The sequence below is a fragment of the Seriola aureovittata genome, chromosome 11, assembly GCF_021018895.1.
Source record: "Seriola aureovittata isolate HTS-2021-v1 ecotype China chromosome 11, ASM2101889v1, whole genome shotgun sequence".
Classification (NCBI taxonomy): Eukaryota; Metazoa; Chordata; class Actinopteri; order Carangiformes; family Carangidae; genus Seriola; species Seriola aureovittata.
Genome location: NC_079374.1, coordinates 27,688,362 through 27,708,176, shown reverse-complemented (window position 1 = coordinate 27,708,176; position 19,815 = coordinate 27,688,362). Strand labels below are relative to the sequence as shown.

The window sequence follows — 19,815 nt, the reverse complement described above, 5'->3', positions numbered from 1 at the left end:
GTGACGTAACTAACGCGCGACAAAATACGTCTCTCCTCTCCGCGTGGGGGCCTATCGTCGCGTGTTGCTGCTCACAACAGTCATGGCTGCCGTCGGTTTCTGTGGAGACTGGTTCATTCTCACCTGCGACAAGAAGCTAGTAGCCGTTCACATCAAACAGAGCAGGTTTGATCTTTACAACAGTTTCCTCAGCTGTTCCTGAGTCATGTTAGCTTAGCTGCTAGCAGTATTAGCTAACTGTCGGTCTGACGTTAGCACTGTGCTGAGATACGTCTGCGTTGATTTCCAGGTTTTTATCATTTAGAGAACTGTACAAAAGTCTGAAGAAGTGTGTGATCATCATCATAATTGATCTCATATTGATGCTGTCTCCATCAATCATCAACAAACTGATGTGGTTATAGTCAAAGAAAGAGGACTCCTGATGCCCTAAGAAGACTAAAACTTGGGTCTTGGCTGTACAATAACTTTGTCTAACAAAGTACAGAAGTCTAAAATATATCAAAATGATGATATAAATCAGGAAGTATCTGGGTTAGCACGAATGAGAGAGCACTAAGATCAGTCTTACATTACATAAATATTTCCCACACACATATAAATATTGTACAGATCGATGGATTTTGAATAAGTTCTCAAAAGTTATTTAAATTCAACAGATAGACGACTGATCCCTGAAGATCTGCCTCTCTTCATTGAAAACAGCTGACAAGTCAGAGTCACATGTAGATTTAAATTCTTCATCAACTGAAGGGGTGTCAGTGGGAATTTTATCAAGGAAACTAGATCAATCTTTTTCATTACATTTTGATTTATATTATTTTTTTCATAAAAAGCAGTAATAAAATCAGAAATTGTATCTGGATCTTCGAGAGGAGCTCCACCACTATTAAGGACAGTTAATGATTTCCTTTTTAAAGTTTGTTTTCTCTAGAGCAAAAAATTCATTTGTATTTCTTTTTTCCTTCCTCAAGTCACCTTGGCTTTAGAATGCTCCTTTTCCACAAATAGACAGATGTGATCCAGCTGTAGCTGCATGTCCTTCAATTCAGTTCGTCTTGCTTTTGTCAGTTGATGGTTAAGTTTGTGCATCAGGTCAGCTTCTTGAATATTTTATTCTCTCTTCAATTCCTTACTTTTAATAACATCATATCTTACCTTAAATTTTCCCTGTAGTTATTGTTTAAGCCGTCACCGAGGAGTTCCTCTGCTCTTGTTTTAGTGGTATCATTGAATGAATCATCATTTAAAAGAGAATTGTTCGTATTTCCATTATCCTCACAGATCTCCTGGGTAGCAGATGATTCCAGAATTATTTGTTTAGGTCCATAAAAATGATTCACAAACTGAAGGAAGAAATTGAAAAATAAAAACAGATCAATTGTTGATTTTAAAGTGAAACTTCTGTCACAGCAGATGAATTGTTTTGCGCCAGTTTTGAAGAAAATGCTGTGCATCAGTGAAAGAAAGCTGCAGGGCAGCGGGACCAGGTTACAGCTCTGTGAAGCTTGTTTATCCTAGGAGGGCGTCTGTTACCCCCCTGTGTTTTAATATAAAGATATAATAAATGAGGTTTTGAAGTAAAATAACATCAGATCTCACACCAAAAAGTCTGCTTTCCCTGCTGACATTCAAGACATGACATAAAGAGAGGAAATGTAAAATCCATAGAGAAAAAAAAAAACCTCAGGAAGAGTTACACCTGTAAACCAGCTGAACACCTAACAAATAAATGTACTGAAATAATGCCACCAGGAATGAGGTGGTGATTAACAACCACTGGAACTGACCTAACACAACAGAGAAGGTGGTTCTACACACCTGACTATAATGGATTCCAAATAAAAACCATACAAGAATTAATCTGAGCAGAAGTTATGAAATAAAGAGGAGAAAGAGAGAGAATGAGAGAGAACGTGTAGCTCTGCTTGTCTAGATAAGTAACGGTTAATGAGTGTAGAAAGACATTATCAGAGTCAAGTCTTTTAGAGTAATGTATCAGGAGTAGTAGCCTATTCTCTTTTCTCTTTCCTCATGTCATAGCTTCAACAGCCTCAAACAGTTCCACTTGAAGAAGACCGATAAAGGACCCTGTCTGTGTAAATTCACACCAGTGTTTGTAGTTGGAGTTTTATATGATGTGATGTGTGATCGTGTTCTACTGATGAATTCAACATGAGAAAATAATCCAGTGTTCAGAGTTAGTTTCTTTACACTGTTAGCAAAAGCAGGAATTAAAATCCACACCAACAGGGACCTCAGTTGAAATAAGTTTTTATTTTCATACATGTTTGAAAGGTAAACTGAACTATGCTCATGTCAAACTAGATGAATTGAAAGTAAAAAGTAGATGAAAGTGGCATCATGCAGGAACTGATCCAGATTTATTACATCAGCTCTTCTTTGTTGCAGGGAAGCATTTGTGTTTGACTGCAGCACTGCTGAGAAGAAGCCCAAGAACACACAGGACAGCAACAGGTACAAACAAGCAGATGAGTCTGGGTTGTCAAGTAAATGTGAAGTGTTCATGTTTTGCAAAGTAGGAGAAAAATCCACAAAAAAGGAAAAAAGACAAAAAAAAGAACAATACGGACACATACAGTTCTCTGGTCTCCAGAATCAGAAACTACTTTGTTACAGTTGCACAATGCACAGTCGGGAAAGAAGTAGCAATAGGTAAAAACTATAAATACATATAATGCACATAAATACTGAATGCACAGGAAGCGAATGTGTCAGGTAGAAACTCCACACCTCTGTAACATCAGCATGCAGCAGGTCCAGGGTCTGGTCTCCTCTCGTAGTCCAGTCCACAATGAGTGAAACTGGGCCGAGTCTTGTTCAGTTGAAGAACACAGAGATCATGAAGAAAGTTCTGCGGAGCAGAATCTGAGTCTCACAGTAACAGAGTGGATGATGTCACACCAGGCTGCTTTGTAATGTAGTGAGAATTTAGCCCTACAGCTAATGGTTCAATGTCTGGGCTGCAAAAATGGTCCATCCTGTCTGTCCAAGCCGTCGATGAAAGTGATCTTATTGACCAGTGATTTCACATTAACCATGATGATAGAAGAGAGATACACTTCTCTCCCTCAGCCTTCGTCATCACTCCATCCCTCATCGGCATCCTCTGTGTGTCCTCCTGATCTCTGCATGGATGTCTGCTGTTCTGGTCTCCATGCAATCAGCTGGTCCCTGAAAACACTGGGGCTGTGGAGTTGTGTAGCTGAATGAAAGATGTAATTCTACAGTGAAAAAAACAGACCAGACCTCTGTCTACTACCATGTTCAGACAGGGTTCAGCTGTTACTACTTAAAATTTAAACAAGTATGACAAAAGATAAAAAGCTGTTACAGGAACACGACACATGCACACTCAAAACCAGGATAAGGAAACAAATCTAAGAACAGGAAGAATGAACAGAGTGTAACAGCTGTAGTCTCCTTTGTCAGCAGTGATGGCTGTGCCTCAGAGGAAACAGGAAGTGACAGAGTCCTTGCCTTCACTGTATCTCCCTCTGGAAAGCTGCTGGCACTGACTGATGACACCAAGAGGCTGGTCCTCTTTCACCGTGAGCCTTCATGGAAGTGCATCAGCATCAGGTACAACTAACAACTCTGTCCTCACAACGGCTTACTGCATTTAACACATGAGGAAGTATGTTAATAATGAGTGTGTGTGTGTGTGTGTGTGTTACAGGTGGGTGGCGAGGAGGTGCACTTCCCTGGTGTTCAGCCAGGCTGAGGATGAGCTGCTGGTGGCTGACAAGTCAGGAGACGTGTACTCCTTCTCAGTGGAGGAGCCGCAGAGGGAGGGCGAGCTGAAGATGGGTCACCTGTCCATGCTGCTGGCTGTAGTAGGAAACACCACACTGCATAAACAACCCCACCACAAATGTATTCAGACCACTGAGAATCAGTGTTAGTCAAATGTTCCACACCAAAATAGTCATATAGATTTATTTGGTCCACTTTTCTGATGTTTCCAAAGTTTTCAGCCACATCTTGTGTCCGTTCAAAGAGGACAGAGTTCATGAAGGTTGTGTTTGAAACAAAGCATTTTATACGCCATGTTGTCTGGCAACACCTGAAGAAGTGAGGTAGAGAGCCTGCTGTCATAGGCCCTTTTCTATGGTGACCCTGGGAGCTCAACACACTGCATCTCAAGAAATCACATGCAAATAGACAAAACACAAACAACTTCAGAAACATCTTCATCAGTAAGCATGTTGTATATTAAAGTCTTTATCACATGGTTTTATTGGGCTGACAGAAATGTCTCCTACAGCCTAATATCATCTGCACATGATCTGATGTCACCTTTAGCTGTTCAGTATTTCTGTCACACCTGACCTGCAGAGAAACAGTTTAAAATCTGGTTAAGGCAGATAAGTTCAGTTATAGTGATGTCATAAAGTGAAATTCAACAAGGTGAAATGTAAACAATGTGATCACAATACTGGAATAAAAAAGAAACTCTAGAAATAATTGTAATTATTAAAGTCACACTAAGGATATTTTGAAAATAAGAGCATGAATTATCATTAAGTTTCTCACTGAATATTTTTGCTCTTCAGCCTGATGATGAACAAACTGTCATGAACATGTGAAGCAGATAAAAGTTAAAGTTAATGTCAGACTGTTTCTGCTGCAGAGAGAAAGAAAAGAGGAGAGAAAGAAGAGGAGAGAAGTCGCTGATGTCTGAAGAGTCAGTCTGACTGAAATGTTCATTCATAATGATGGAAATATTGATCAGTGTGTGGATCATTGTTGGTTTAGTTTTTATTTCTCCTCATATTGTTCTGAGCTGCAGTGATGAAGAAGAGAGTAAGAGCTTCATCACTGTCAGGAATCCTGTCGGATTAAAGAATCTGTGTTCTGTTCAAATGAAGTTCTAATAGTTATTTTGTAGTTATTTAATGTAATAAACCCTCCTCTGTTTGTTAGAGGCTGTTTTAAAACCAGAGTAGCACATGGAAAGACTCAAACAGCGAAACATCCACTGATCTCTGCAAATATCTACACATCTTCATTATTGATCACTTTATTGTAAACTCTTTTGTCCCTGTCAGGATCCTGTAGGAATCATGACTCAGTTTTTCCAGTGATCCGATTGGTCAGTAGTTTGGCTGTTGACAGGTTGCGATCTGATCTGGAGCAGGTGAGGAGTTCAGCATCATGGTAACTGATGCTGAACTCCTCACCTACTACCCCGGTAACAAGTAAACCACCGTCATAGGACTGAAAACCCAGAGTTTAACCTGAAGTTACCTCGATAACCTCAGATCCTGCTTCATAGTGAAGATCTCAGGGGTCTGAGGTTGATCTGTCCCTCTGTCTCCCTCTGTAAACACAGGATGCATTCAGGCACAGTACTGGAGTGTAGGTCACCCATGAACCCAACATACAGTCACTTTAGTCATGTGTGTAGAGCAGTAGAAAGCAGCTGTACTGACTGAAACACAACCGAGTCTGTTGTCTGTTGTGTAGACGTGACATAAGTGTCAAACCGTTTCCAGGCACAGGACTGAACCATCCAGCTCTGTCACACTGACGTTGATCACATTTTGATATAGATTATAATCAGCATTACTGTGTTTTTGTGAATCTATGTCCCCCATATAATTCTTTTTAAAATTAGGTTTTTCCATTAGACCTGACTGGTCCACTTTAATCCAATCAAACTTGTTCCTGTTGTTGCTCTTCACAATACAAGTGTTCCACTAGCCAACTGGAAGTATGCTTATATTGTGAAGAAGTTATAGGAAGTGGTTATCACTGCGTTAGTGGACTGTCAGTATCCTTTAGTAGAAAAAGGTTTAATCCCCACACAGAGCAGATCAGAGCAGATCTTTTTTGATATTGCAGGACAGATCAGTACAAACAGAAACTGTGTCTCATGTACGTTCTTTACCTGGAGGCAGGAAAACCATCTCACAACTTCAGCTGGCTCAAACCCCAGCTGCTGAAGATCAGACCACATCACTCCTGTTTCAGTCTCTGTTGACTGGTCAGCAGTGAGTTATAGAACTGATCACCTTTAGAGCTCTTCGGTGGTTTGCTCATAGTTGTGTTGTTAAATTGCTGCTCAGATCCTCAGGACTCTGCTGGCTCAGGACACCCCACCCCAAACAAAAGTGACACAAACAGCTGTTCCCAAAGACAAACCCTCCCATCCCCCTGAACTCAGTGTGGTGTTTTTCAGACTGTGTGTCTACCTGAACTGAGTGACTGAATGCTCACTGCCCTCTGCTCTTTCAGACCATGTCACCTGACAACAGGTACATCATCACAGCCGACCGCGATGAGAAGATCAGAGTGAGCCACCTCAGGTCTCCATACAACATCCAGTCCTTCTGCTTGGGACACCAGCAGTGAGTAACTGGACTTTAGCTGTTGTAACACTGTGTGTCTGGGCAGGTGTACTACAGTCCTGCTGGACAATCAATCTGAACAACAGTCGTAACTTAAAGTGCTTTACAAATGACAAACACAGGACGGTGAAAATAGACTGAGAGACTAATACACAAGATACACAACAAAAACAAATTTAATTATTAAACATTACGAAATATAACACTTGTGAAAAAGATATGTAATGAAAGCAGGATATTTGACACTAACAATAAACTTGATGGTCCAAAATGACATCAGTGCACTGGGAATTAAATAAAATAATTATAAAAATAAATAACTATAAATAAAAAACATAAGAACAAATACATATATATATTTCACTTGAATGGAAGTAAAAGATCAAATATAAATAAAATGCTGCCTATATAACTTGACTTTACCCGAGCATTTCCACTGCATTATTGCTTCTTAATAAAAATATTCATATCAGTGCATATCAGAGAATATATGCGCCGATACCAATATATCTGTGATGAAATGGGCCAACCAATAGTTCGGATTAGCTCTAGTTTAAAAATAATTCCAGCTCGTCTCAGATCCTCTGAGCAGCTGAAATCATCTCCACAGGTTTAGTTCAGTGTTTTTTAAAGAGTCAGGTGAGAAGGACCAGAGGATACAGGTCTGTGTGGTTCATGGATTAAAGTTATCTGTTTTATAGACTAATAAATAACTTGAAAATCAATAGAATAGCTAACAGCTGACTAACTATCTGGTTTATGGTGGTCTTCAGTAGACTAGAAAGTAGTGCAGCACTACAGTGGTCCAGTCTGGTAGTTATAAAAACCTGCATCAGTCTCACTGTGTGACACACACACACACACACCACACACACACACACACACACACACACACACACACTCACTCACTCACTCACTCACTCACTCACTCACTCACTCACTCACTCACTCACTCACTCACTCACTCACTCACTCACTCACTCACTCACTCACTCACTCACTCACTCACTACTTGTGAACAGTGTTTTTGAATAATTCAGATTGAATAATGTTACAGTATTAATGTAGCTATCGTTATCTTATATCTACAATTCTTAAGGCCTCTCTCGTCTCCAACTTCCAAATCTGAGTCTGAGTCTGAGTCATCAGTGCTTGAGTCCAGGTGGAGTCATGAGTCCTGAAAATCAGGACTGGAGTTGAACTGGAGTCCTAGAACACAGGCTTGTTCTGTTGGAAACCACATCTAACTGTTGCTCATTGTTTCCAGGAGGTGTGAGGTTTAAGTCTATCATTACTCTTCCTGTTTTCTCTCAGGTTTGTCAGTGCTCTGCTGGTCCCATCAGCTCAGTCCCACTGCCTGCTGTCTGGATCAGGGGTAACTTACATTAACACACACACACACACACACACACACACACACACACACACACCACACACACACACACACCACACACACACCACCTATGAATTTTCAGAGCTACATCTCCATTTTAGTCAATAGCCAGTTGACATTTTGAATGAATTTCCAGCTGCTGATTTTTAGTTGAATTGTTCAACATGCTTCTTGCTACTGTCACTTTATCTGCACAAGAAACAATAATCAACTGACTGTTTATTCTCTGCTCATGGGCTTCTTGGGGTTTTTACAAAGACCTGTAATTTCCTCATCATATGATTACTCAAAAATATGGGAGTGCATCAGTGTTAACATTTTTCTCTGTTCTTGCCACATAGATATTTGTGTTATTAAGGGTGAAACTCAAACTGATGACCCAATAAAACAAGACTTTTTAAACTGTGAAAACCAAAGAAAAAGGATGATTAGAGTTTCTACTTAAACACATCAAACATCTACTGGAGGTCTAAACTTAATATCAGAGGTCACTCAGAGGTTTCATCATGATGAACCATCATCCAGCTGAGGGCCAGTGTGATGTGAAGTGTGTCTGTGTTTATCAGGATGGGACCGTGAAGCTGTGGGAGTATGAGTCCGGCCGGAGGCTGCAAAGCTGGGACCTCAGAGAGCTTGAAGACACACCGAGCTCTGATCCTGACAAAGAGAAGGTAACTTAGTGTGTTCGTCCTGATAGACACAAACTGTACCAGGGACACAGACACAGGACTCACATCATGTCCTGATTCCATTTACATGAGTATGAAGAGTGTTCACACTATAAAGTGACAAAATGAAGTGTACTTTGTAGATTTTCTTCAATTAATTATTAAATAATTCTGTATATAAAAGGATCCACTGCAACGGTTTTAATTGTGAAATCCTTTGTGACAAATGAATAATACAGGCTGTACAGCTTAATCGCTTCATGCCATAGAGCCCAGTCCAGGCACATCCTCTGTACACCCTGAATGACAGACACTTACAGAGCTCCTGCTGGCCAGTCCAACTATGGACTAGCTCATGATAACCTTTCTGGGTTTACAGTTTATTGAAACACAAAATTTATTATTATTTATTTAAGTCTTGGAGGGCCCTACAGGCCCAGTTGTGTCATTGCAGTAATTTGGTTTGTTTCTGTTGTCTGCAAACTGGTCTGAAAAAATCAACCCAGTGTGATGAGAGTGGAGTGAGGATAAATAAGTGGGTGTGAAATGTGTGGCTCGTGGACCTGGTGACACCTGCTGGTTACTGTGGACATTACAGTCCACCTCCACCGCTGCCTCTGGGCTGTACTGCTTTTTTCGAATTATGTTGAACAGGTGATTTCTGTATTGTGTGTTATACTAATATAAGAGAGTAAAGTAGCAGTTTCCAAGATCTCTGTTTTGTTATGTTTAGTGACACCTATTGTCAGACATGGTAATTACAGTTTTGGCAGACCTCCTGAGTGGTGAACACACATCATTATTCAAGAAACATCTCCGGGATGCACTCTGGGACGCATCATCAGTGTTGTGAACCCGAGGTCATCAGGCGTTTCAGGTCTTACAACATATGCCCTCGCCCAGGCGACCCAGCCGGGGCTGATCAGACCCCAACTTGCGTCCCAGCAGCTACCCACGGATCAGCCCTTTTCAACCAAAGCCACCTAGTGGCTTTCTCTGCGGCTTCACTGGCGGATTTTATAGCCCTCTTCTTTTCTGCTCCTGTGATGCCTAGCCAAGTGAGGACCTTGCAGAATGAGTGTCTTGCGAATCCTCTGCAGCCGACCTCTATGGGCTCATAGAAAGTTTTCCAGCCTCTTCCCCTTGACTGCTCCACTAGTTCCTGGTACTTAGCACATTTCCTCTCATTGGCTTTATCTATGCGCTCTTCCCAGGGCACTGTTAATTCCAGCATGATCAGGTGTTTCGTATCCTCAGAGGTGATGATCATGTCCGGACGGAGCAAGGTTGTTGCAATATTCTGTGGGAATATCAGCCGCTTTCCCAAGTCAGCCTGCAACTGCCAATCACGGGCTGTATGGAGAAGGCCTGTTGTTTGTCTTGACCGAGCCTGTGGTTTCTCCCCAGCTTTGATGTAGGTGACTGCGTTTTTCGGTGGGCGGTGATGTTTGCTGGTGTTAATGGCTGAAGATACACTCTCTGCAACTGCCCTGAGCACCTGGTCGTGTCGCCATCTGCCAGGGCCTTTGGGCAGCCGCTGAGGAGATGTTCCAGTGTGCCTCTTCCAGAGTAAAGCGGGCATGAGGGTGTATCGCTCTTTCCCCAGACATGGAGGTTTGCTGGGCTTGGCAGGGCATCATAAACTGCCTGCACCAGGGACCGGACGTGACTGAAATCCGCCTGCAAGACTTGGTCCATGCTCCCTGCTGCCGGAGCCCTACTGCTTTGCTCACGTGCTCTTCTTCCACCCCTTCTTGGACCTGTTCCAGGAGAAGATGGTGTTTCTCCTTTCCCTGGACATTGCTGACCCGGGTCCTTTGGAAGTAGCCCAAGCCTGCTCTGCCGGTCGCAATGTTGCCCACCAGCACCTTCTGTCTCAGGCGTGACTCCGCCACCTCCACTTCCTTCTCTGCTCTCCATTTCCTTCCTGTCCTCACCTCAATGCCGGCCGTTGACACTTTAGCATCCCTGGAGTCCCTATACTGGAGAGCTTCCCGCGTGCGAGCCACAATGAACTCCTCCTTAAGGCCACTAACTTTGTGACTCATGTTCCTTGTGATTTTGCAGACATCCAGTTTATAAAGATGTAAAATGCCAGGAGCCTTACATAATTTCATCAGTGGGTCATGGGCTCAGTTACCATGGTGTAACCTCATTCGATGACAGACGGTGACTGAACAGTTATTTCAGTCTTTGAGATTGACACTGGATGCACCTTCCCAGTCTGTTTGTTGTTAGTGCTAAATTAAAGTCATATGATTTCAACATTGATTAACAAAGGTGAAAGGCAAAACATACAGAGCTTCAGGACAAAACTGACTGATTTCAGTTTCACCTCTTAATTCCACCACGTCAGCAAAGTAATGTTTGAGTCTAGTGACCTTCATCAAAGCATGGAGGTCAGTGCAGGTCAATTATATACAGGAGCTGGCAGGTGGTTGGCTTAATGATCATTGACTTCCTAAGGTCCCATATATATCTTGACGATACAGACCACTGTGTGCAGGAGCAGTGTGGAAAATCATGCACAGCACTGATAACTTTTTTGGTATAACTCCTTAATAGGCAAAAAGAGGCAGCAATAACACTTGTGGCTCTGTAAGCCAGTATCAATAAAACATTATGGTAAGAACACTGAATAGATACCAACAAATGTAATTTAGCCTATTAACATTAAATCATTAAAAGTACAATCAAGTGACATCCAATTAACGACTCTTTGACACATGTATTAAACGTTAGGCTGATTCACAGTAACACTGACCAAAGACTCAACAAAATCTAGTGTTGCTAATTACCACAATTATATATTAAAACAACCTTTAAGCATTTTTAAGCTTGTGGATTATAATCTCAGTAACAGATAAATCATTATTTTGTTGTATGTATGCAGGATTTTTTTTCACTTTTTCTAAAAATTGAGAGATAGAACATTAATTGACGTGACATTTACAAGTTTCTCAGGAAATAATGTTTGGATTTTTATGTAAAAAATCCGACATTTATAGTGTTGACATGTATGAGTTTGTAGAGTTTGGTGCAGATGTAGGTTTGTGTGGCCTTGGCAGAGGTATGCGCTCCACTGAGTGCCATTCTAGTTTGGGCTTCCATAAAAAGGGAGATCAGATGTCCTCAGAGTGACTGTAGAAGTCCAGAGTAGATGAATGGGTGTCTCCTCCTCTACATTCTTCAGCAGTTTATTCATGGAAACATCAACTGTCATTGCCTTGTAAATAGTTTCCCCTCCATCTCCACAGCAGTAAATGAGACGTTGATCTCGAAACAAGTTAATCTTCAGGTTGATTGACTGATGACTTTCTAAAGGAAATATCAAACCTCTCTATGTGATCTGCACTAAATACAAAGGAAACAGGCAAAAAGCAGCCTAGTGACACTGACTAACTGAGAGAGTTTTACCTAAACGTGGCCCAGTCCCCCACACACAACATTGGCACCTCACTAAAAACCTCTAACAAAGTTTATCACTGTTTGGCAGCTGGGGCCATAACAAGTGTGAATCATCTTCAGCAGCACAGACAGCCACTGTTAAGATCTTGATAGCATGCATGTGGTCTTGAGCTCTGCTGTGTGAAGTTTGTGTAGAAATGTCCACAGAAACATGAAAATGTTCTTAACTTTCAAGACTGATTGTTATTGAGAAGAAATTCATTAAACCAGAACAAGGAGCTGAAACATGCTGAGGTAGCTGCAGAGTCAGGAAATGATGATCTGTGGATTAGGATTTAACCCATTGATATTATATTCCAAATCAGTCCTTCCGGTCAGTGAATGATGGCACAACCTGTCTGCCACTGCTCTCTGGGTTTCTACTTGTCTCACTGCTGTTCTTTTAGTCAAATTAGCAGTAGTTAACTCTGCATATGCTTGCCAGAGTTTTCTGTTTGTTTGGTTTTAATGATAACTAATAATCTGGTGGTTTTGCAGACTGTGAAGCTCCCTGTGTTATACCTGGTTGCTGACTTCCCTGCCTCTCTCATCTTGTTGTTTCTGCCTCTTACATACTGGCAACAATGCGGATTAACAGACTGCTTCTATGGATTACGTTAGCCTGGAGTACTCTCTTTCTCAAATTCCATCCAGTGACATCGATGCTCCAATACACATCCGCGGAACTTTTTCAACTCCGGTTGACAGTACTGGCTTACAGCAATCACTTCTCACTGTAAAGGTCATATCCTCGATCTCACCTCACTGGTGCCACAACTTTTGATTGTATGGCATCTGACTTACCCTTATACGACCACAAGCTAGTGTCTTTTAATGTTAACATAACAATATCTGAACCGGACCTAGGGGTGGGCGATATGGCAAAAATATCATATCACGATTTTTTTAAAATAAAATCACTATTTCGATTTTATCACGATCTTAAATTGGAAAAAGAAAAACAGACAATTTAGACCAAAGAACCTTTCTTAACAGATTTTATATCAAATAGTCGCAGTTTTGCCTGCATGTGCAAACAACGAAAAGTTTAAGGTAAACAACAACATTGGCTCTCAGGTTCGTCGTGTTACCACCCGACGTGCGAACGGTTTCTGTGCAAACTTTGCAAATTACATTTGCTTGCGCTTGATCAGCTGCGGAAAATCCAAACCAATTCCATATAATGGAGGTGGAATTTTTTTTAGCGACCAACTCCGTTTGGCTTTCAGCCATCGCTCTCCATGTGCTACCGCTACACACATAAACAAGGAGGCGGGTAGGAAAGTGCGTCACTGCCCGTAATTCGCTATGATTGGTCGGTCAGGTTGACGACGTCAATACGTCTGGTGCGTCGGTGCATCAGCATAGAACTGAAATTTATAGAATGTGCCCTAGACGATCCCACGATCTCTGCAGTTTGAAAGATCGTCTTCACGTTGTAATCCTTCACGATCTAATATCGTCATATCGCCCACCTTTGACCGGACCCATGTCGTACAATCTCATTTCGTAACGTTAAGAATATAAATATACCTGCTTTCTCTGCTGGTGTTGATAATCTCCCCAAGAAAGGCAATTTATCTTCCCCTGACTTCCCCTCCACAGTGATGGACTACAGTGCCTCCTTATTGCTCCTTTAAAACCCGGACTGTCTCCTTCAGCCATTCTGCCCCCAGGTATACTGCTGAACTGCACCATCTTAAAGCCAAAGACCATCGTCTGGATGGATGGATGCTGTTCATAATTCCATGGACTTATGAACAGCAGTTTTTGGCGTTGAGCACATACATCATTATAAGCACACTCTCTCCACATCAAAAACGCTTATTATGCAGACTTAATTACTTCTGGTAAAGGGATTACAAGAGCACTTTTTTCCACTGTAAAGAACATCCTTCGGCCACCTGATACTATCCCACCTCATATGTTGTGCATCGCTCAGTGTAACATGGACTTCTTCAATGCCAAAATCAATAACATCCACCAGCAATTGACTTCACCTGGAAATACAGTTCACAGCTCACCTTGTCCAGCATTGTACGACCCCCCTCTTTCTCCTCTGGCTAATTTCAAACTCCCAACTGCCTTTATTTCTTTTCATTTTGATGATTATGGCTTACAGCTAATGAAAACCCAAAATTCAGTATCTCAGAAAATTTGAATATTACATAAGACCAATAAAAAAAAGGATTTTTAATACAGAAATGTTGGCCTACTGAAAAGTATGTTTATGTATATGCACTCAATACTTGGTCGGGGATCCTTTTGCATGAATTACTGCATCAATGCGGCTTGGCATGGAGGCAATCAGCCTGTGGCACTGCTGAGGTGTTATGGAAGCCCAGGTTTCTTTGATGGTGGCCTTCACTTTGGCTGCATTGTTGGGTCTGGTGTCTCTCATCTTTCTCTTGACAATATCCCATAGATTCTCTATGGGGTTCAGGTCAGGCGAGTTTGCTGGCCAATCAAGCACAGTGATACCATGGTCATTAAACCAGGTATTGGTACTTTTGGCAGTGTGGGCAGGTGCCAAGTCCTGCTGGAAAATGAAATCAGCATCTCCATAAAGCTGGTCAGCAGAAGGCAACATGAAGTGCTCTAAAAATTTCCTGGTAGACAGCTGCGTTGACTTTGGACTTGATAAAACACAGTGGACCAACACAGTGATGGTTTGGGGAGCCATGTCATCTGCCTGACTGTGGAAACTTCACACTGGACTTCAAGCAACTTGGATTCTGTGCCTCTCCATTCTTCCTCCAGACTCTGGGACCTTGATTTCCAAATGAAATGCATTTACTTTCAGGACTTTGGACCACTGAGCAACAGTCCAGTCCTTTTTCTCCTTAGCCCAGGTAAGATGCTTCTGATGTTGTCTGTGGTTCAGGAGTGGCTTGACATGAGGAATGCGACAGTTGTAGCCCACTTCCTGGATATGTCTGTGCGTGGTGGCTCTTGATGCACTGACTCCAGCCTCAGTCCACTCCTTGTGAATCTCCCCCAAATTCTTGAATGGCCTTTGCTTCACAATCCTCTCAAGGCTGCGGTTATCCCTGTTGCTTGTGCACCTTTTTCTACCACACTTTTTCCTTCCACTCAACTTTCTATGAATATGCTTGGATACAGCACTCTGAACAGCCAGCTTCTTTAGCAATGACCTTTTGTGGCTTACCCTCCTTGTGGAGGGTGTCAATGACTGTTTCCTGGACAACTGTCAAGTCAGCAGTGTTCCCCATGATTGTGTAGTCTACTGAACCAGACTGAGAGACCATTTAAAGGCTCAGGAAACCTTTGCAGGTGTTTTGAGTTAATTAGCTGATTAGACTGTGGCACCGTGAGTCTACAATATTGAACTTTTTCACAATATTCTAATTTTCTGAGATACTGAATTTTGGGTTTTCATTAGCTGTAAGCCATAATCATCAAAATTAAAAGAAATAAAGGCTTGAAATATTTCACTCTGTGTGTAATGAATCTATATAATATACGAGTTTCACTTTTTGAATTACTGAAATAAATTTACTTTTCATGATATTCTAATTTATTGAGATGCACCTGTAATCACAAATGACCTGCTGATGGCAGCTGAGTCAGCCTTTGATACAATTTCCCATGATATTCTCCTAGACAGGTTATCATCTATTGGCATCACTGGCACCGCTCATACCCGGTTTAAATCCTATCTATCTCGTCTCACTCATTTTGTTCAGTTAAAGAATCTCAGATCACAGTTCTGCCCTTTTACCACCAATGGCTCTGTCTTAGGCCCACACATTTTCAGGAAATTCAGTTTCACTGTTACGCTGGTGACACCCAGCTCTACAGTTTCTCTTTAAATATTGACAATGTCACAGTTCTTCCTTCCTCAAGGTTAAGAGTTTGCCTGTCATCCTTGACAGCACCTTGCACTTTGAAGCACACATCAATAACCATCTACGTAATATCAATCGCTTATGTCAGTCACCCACAGCACTGCTATTCTTGTACATTTCTTAGTAACATCTCACATTGATTACTGTAACTCTATCCTCTCTGGTCTTCCTCATAAACTCCTCCATAAACTCCAACTGGTTCAGAATGCAGCAGTTCGTATCATTACCAGACCCCTTCAATAGAACATATTACTCCTGTTCTCCAGCAACTTCACTGGCTTTATCTAAGACATTGTACTGATTTCAAGATTCTGCTCCTCACTTTTAAGTCACTTCACAACCTAGCACCTCCATATCTCTCTGATCTACTCCAAAATTACACACATGCCTGTACTCTTATATATTCCTCCTCCACTAATCTCACTGTACCTCCTGCCCATCTTACTACCATGGGGTATGGAGCCTTCAGCTATGTTGCCCCTTGACTCTGGAACTCCCTTCCACACGACATCTGTAATATTGATTCTCTTCCTGTTTTCAGATCCCACCTCAAAACACACCTCTTCAACTTGCTTACTCTCTTTAACTCCAGCACCAGCGCCTAATCATATTTATTTCATACAATTACATTTATTCTAATTTATTCTGTATTTTATGCCTTGTAATAGTTTTTATCTTTTACTGTGCATTTTAAGGTGTCCTTGTGTGCCTTAAAAGGTGCCTATTATTATTGTTATTATTATTAGTATTAGTATTATTTAATCCATGTTCATACAGAGTTGTTGGTCAGAACAGCTTTAAGGTGTTGCATATTGCATATTTAGAGAGACCTCTACTAAAGTGTTGTCAGTGAGCTTCGTGTACGAATAAAGGTTTCAGTCACTTACAGTTAGTAGTTTTTAATTATCTGCAGTAAAAGTTCACCTGTTTTATAAAATGAAACTGTGATGACTCCACCACTTGTTTTTGTTGTTTATTTACCAGACGCCAACTGTGAGCCGCATCACCTGTTCCCCTGATGGATGCCACATCGCTGTGCAGTGTGAGAGGTGCGTGTGAGTCATGTGACTCTGCAAGTACAGGAATTCATATAAATATTTTTGCCTCTGATGGTTAAAAGTCTATTTTGATGTAAGGTCACTGGAGGTCACTAAGCTGTGGAGTGTGTCCTGTAGCTGTAACTGAGTCCTGAAGTTGGTCAGAGCGAGAGGAGGAGAAACTGTACCTGTAAACAACTGATAATCCTCCTGAAAGTGATCAGCTGATCATGTGTCCATGTCCTCAGAGTGTCCTCGGTTCAGTTCTTCTATCTGCAGCGAGGGAGTGAAGACAGGCTGGTTCCACACAGCAGGCTGTCCCTGTCCCACTGTCCCCTGGACATGACCTTTGACCCAGAGGGACGGCTCTGGGTGCTGATGGACTCAGATGATGCTCCGCTCCAAGTCTACACACACACAAATGGCTCCTGGCAGGTACAGTGTGACACATTCACACACATTTAGGTTTTGGCTTTTGGTTTAATGTTGGTGTTAGACATGAGCAGATACACATGAAAACATATTCTGATGATTAAAAATCTATATGTTGGCTGAGTAACTGCAGCCAGGTTTGAAAGTGTGGGTTTGTGTTGGACACACAGTCAGTAGTTGCACAGTGTGGTCAGACTCATCTACATCTTAAGACTGGAACACAGAGTCAATAATAATACAGATAATGATGTGAGGGGAGAGAGAGTTGCTGTGAGACCACAGGAGTGACTTGTTGAATCCCAGATTTGTTGTCTGTGACATCACTAAAACATGTTGTTGTCTTCACCACCATTACCATAAGCTCCTCCCAGCTTGGATTCCTGTGTCAGTGGTTCAGGAAATCAAGTGTTCAATCAGTGTTAAAACTGTTAAAAACACTGAATAAAGCAGTTTCACATTTAAAGTCAGTATTTGGCCAACACTGTACAGAGGACAGAGATGTCAGGGAAGAGTTGGAGCTGAGCTGTCTAACATTTACTCAGGTTGTTTCTCTGATAACTTCAGATCCAGAGTTGAAAACCACCAAGGTGTAAAAAGTGTATGTGACTTAAAACTAGATAAAAGTCAATGTTGAGCTTCTGTCAGACAAACACACTGACACATGATCATAGAGGATATGATGTCATTGACAGATGACCAATAAAAAGTCACCATGATTAAAATCACAGATTTCACTGGTTTGAGAATTGATGGAAACATTTGGGAGAATGTAAGAACACAAATCAGCAACATATAGAACATAGGTCTAGATGTTTCTAGACATTTTGATGAGGAAGAGTTACAGATTATAACTTGAGTGGTTAATCACTAAATTAACACTCATAGCATTTTAAACATGATTTGTCATCATTGTTTAGTTGTAACACATGCAGCAGCTTCAGACTCCTTCACTTCACTGTGTTGTAGATTGTAGTGTCATTTCCCATCAGTCTACACTCAGTGAACTTAATGACAAAATGAAACATGCTCTTAGAAACGTTTTCTAATTTATTAAAAATAAAAAACTCTTTTTTTTTAAAGAGACTTTGGTCCATGATTGAACCCCCTGCACTGACTGGTCAACTCTCTCAGGTTGTCTCATTATGATTCTGACCTGTGTGCTCTCTGCTCTTTGCTCCCTGCAGTGTGAAGCTGTGAGCCCTGAACCCAAAACTGTAACTGAAGCCCTGAGGCCACACTGGGAGACGCTTGAAGGTGAGTCACACACACACACACACACACACACACACACACACACACACACACACACACACCTACACCTCCACAGCCTCTTATCTGTGCGTCCTATCGCTCTCATCCACATCCCACTGCCTCTCTCTAGACAGAAGTAACCTGCTGTGTCACATGACCTCACACAGCACCTCCCACAAACATCCTGTGCTGACACAGGATAAACAGCAGAGTGTTGGTGCATGATCATCTGTTTTATCAGGACCAGTGCAGTGTGTGACTCTGACCCCTCTGTTACTCTGAAAAGTAACAGAAGATGATGTTTTTCTCATTTCTATTGAAAGTAAACTGTGATTGGCTGTGATTCTTACTGTGAAGTTATGGCTCTCAAATGTTCACATATGATCAACGAGAAAAAAACGCACTAGAGACCAGATTTAATCACTGTACCTGAAACTGATAAACCAACAAACAGATTCACACCTGACACCTCTCATGAATTATAGAGACTCCCCCGTGGTATTTCAGTTGCTGTATGTTGTTCCTGGTGTAGAGAAGGACTGAGAGTGATGTTATGTACACCAGTTCAAAACGCCTCTGACCTCCACAAAAAGACCTTTATCTTCAAATCCTCACCTCATCACCACAGGGTCAAGCTCTGACAGACTGCAGACCTGCTGACCAGTCGACTACATTTAATCTAGGTTTTATCTCATATTTCTGTAAGAGCGTGCAGAGTTGTTAAGTACATTCAGTTATACAAAGCAAACAGGAACCTCTAATATCTAAGCTTAATTACTATACCAGAATGTAAACAAACACAGGCTCATGTTGTAGCTCACAGCATCATTCTTTCATCCATGGCAACAGACTTCCTGTTTCCTGGAACAGTTCAGCTCATACCTGTTTAGTGGTTGTCAGACTTTTTCTGACATGCCACATTCACCCCCCACCCCCCCTTCTGCTCTTCTCCAACACACCAGCCTCCACACGGAGCAGCAGCACCTCTGAGCATCTGTACAAGTCCAGTTTCGACAATGTGGCCGTGTACCTGCAGAAGAAGCAGCAGAGGCTGGAGGAGCAGCAGCTGAAGAGGACCATGACACAAGAAGCAAAGAACAAGAAGAAGAAGAAGATGTCAGGAGGCAGAGCTCTGTCATCCACCTGAACAGACACTTTGAGAGAAACAGATGTTTCCTTTATGTTGATGAATCTAAGTTAAACATGTGCTCTGATGAAGCACCTGGAGAGAGACTGTGCTTTACCACATGAACTGTGCAGATGTTGATTTTTGTTGATTTTGTTTTCCAGATTTTTCCAGAATAAACATTGAACTGAACAGAGTGAACAATGCTGTTTGTGAAC

General features: G+C 41.7%; 1 protein-coding gene across 2 annotated transcripts; it reads left to right on the top strand.

The window, feature by feature from the left end:
• Positions 1–14: 14 nt before the first annotated feature.
• Positions 15–19,786, top strand: wdr4 (WD repeat domain 4). Of its 2 annotated transcripts, none has more exons than XM_056389864.1 (11): positions 15–165; positions 2,413–2,478; positions 3,457–3,603; positions 3,701–3,857; positions 6,262–6,374; positions 7,689–7,749; positions 8,334–8,438; positions 16,736–16,800; positions 17,037–17,223; positions 18,405–18,474; positions 19,434–19,786. In XM_056389864.1, exons 1-11 carry the CDS (start codon positions 83–85, stop codon positions 19,616–19,618), a joined length of 1,239 nt encoding a protein of 412 aa, XP_056245839.1. In that variant the 5' UTR covers positions 15–82; the 3' UTR covers positions 19,619–19,786. The 2 variants fall into 2 exon arrangements, with proteins under 2 accessions (XP_056245839.1, XP_056245838.1); XM_056389863.1 differs by having other exon boundaries at positions 3,454–3,603.
• The last annotated feature ends 29 nt before the right edge of the window (positions 19,787–19,815 follow it).

Excerpts from the sequence above, each read along its gene's own strand:
- wdr4 (XM_056389863.1), top strand. The coding sequence starts at position 83 with ATGGCTGCCGTCGGTTTCTGTGGAGACTGGTTCATTCTCACCTGCGAC. Across the intron at positions 166-2,412 it reads GTTCACATCAAACAGAGCAG|GGAAGCATTTGTGTTTGACT; the intron begins GTTTGATCTTTA and ends TCTTTGTTGCAG. Across the intron at positions 8,439-16,735 it reads CTGATCCTGACAAAGAGAAG|ACGCCAACTGTGAGCCGCAT; the intron begins GTAACTTAGTGT and ends TTTATTTACCAG.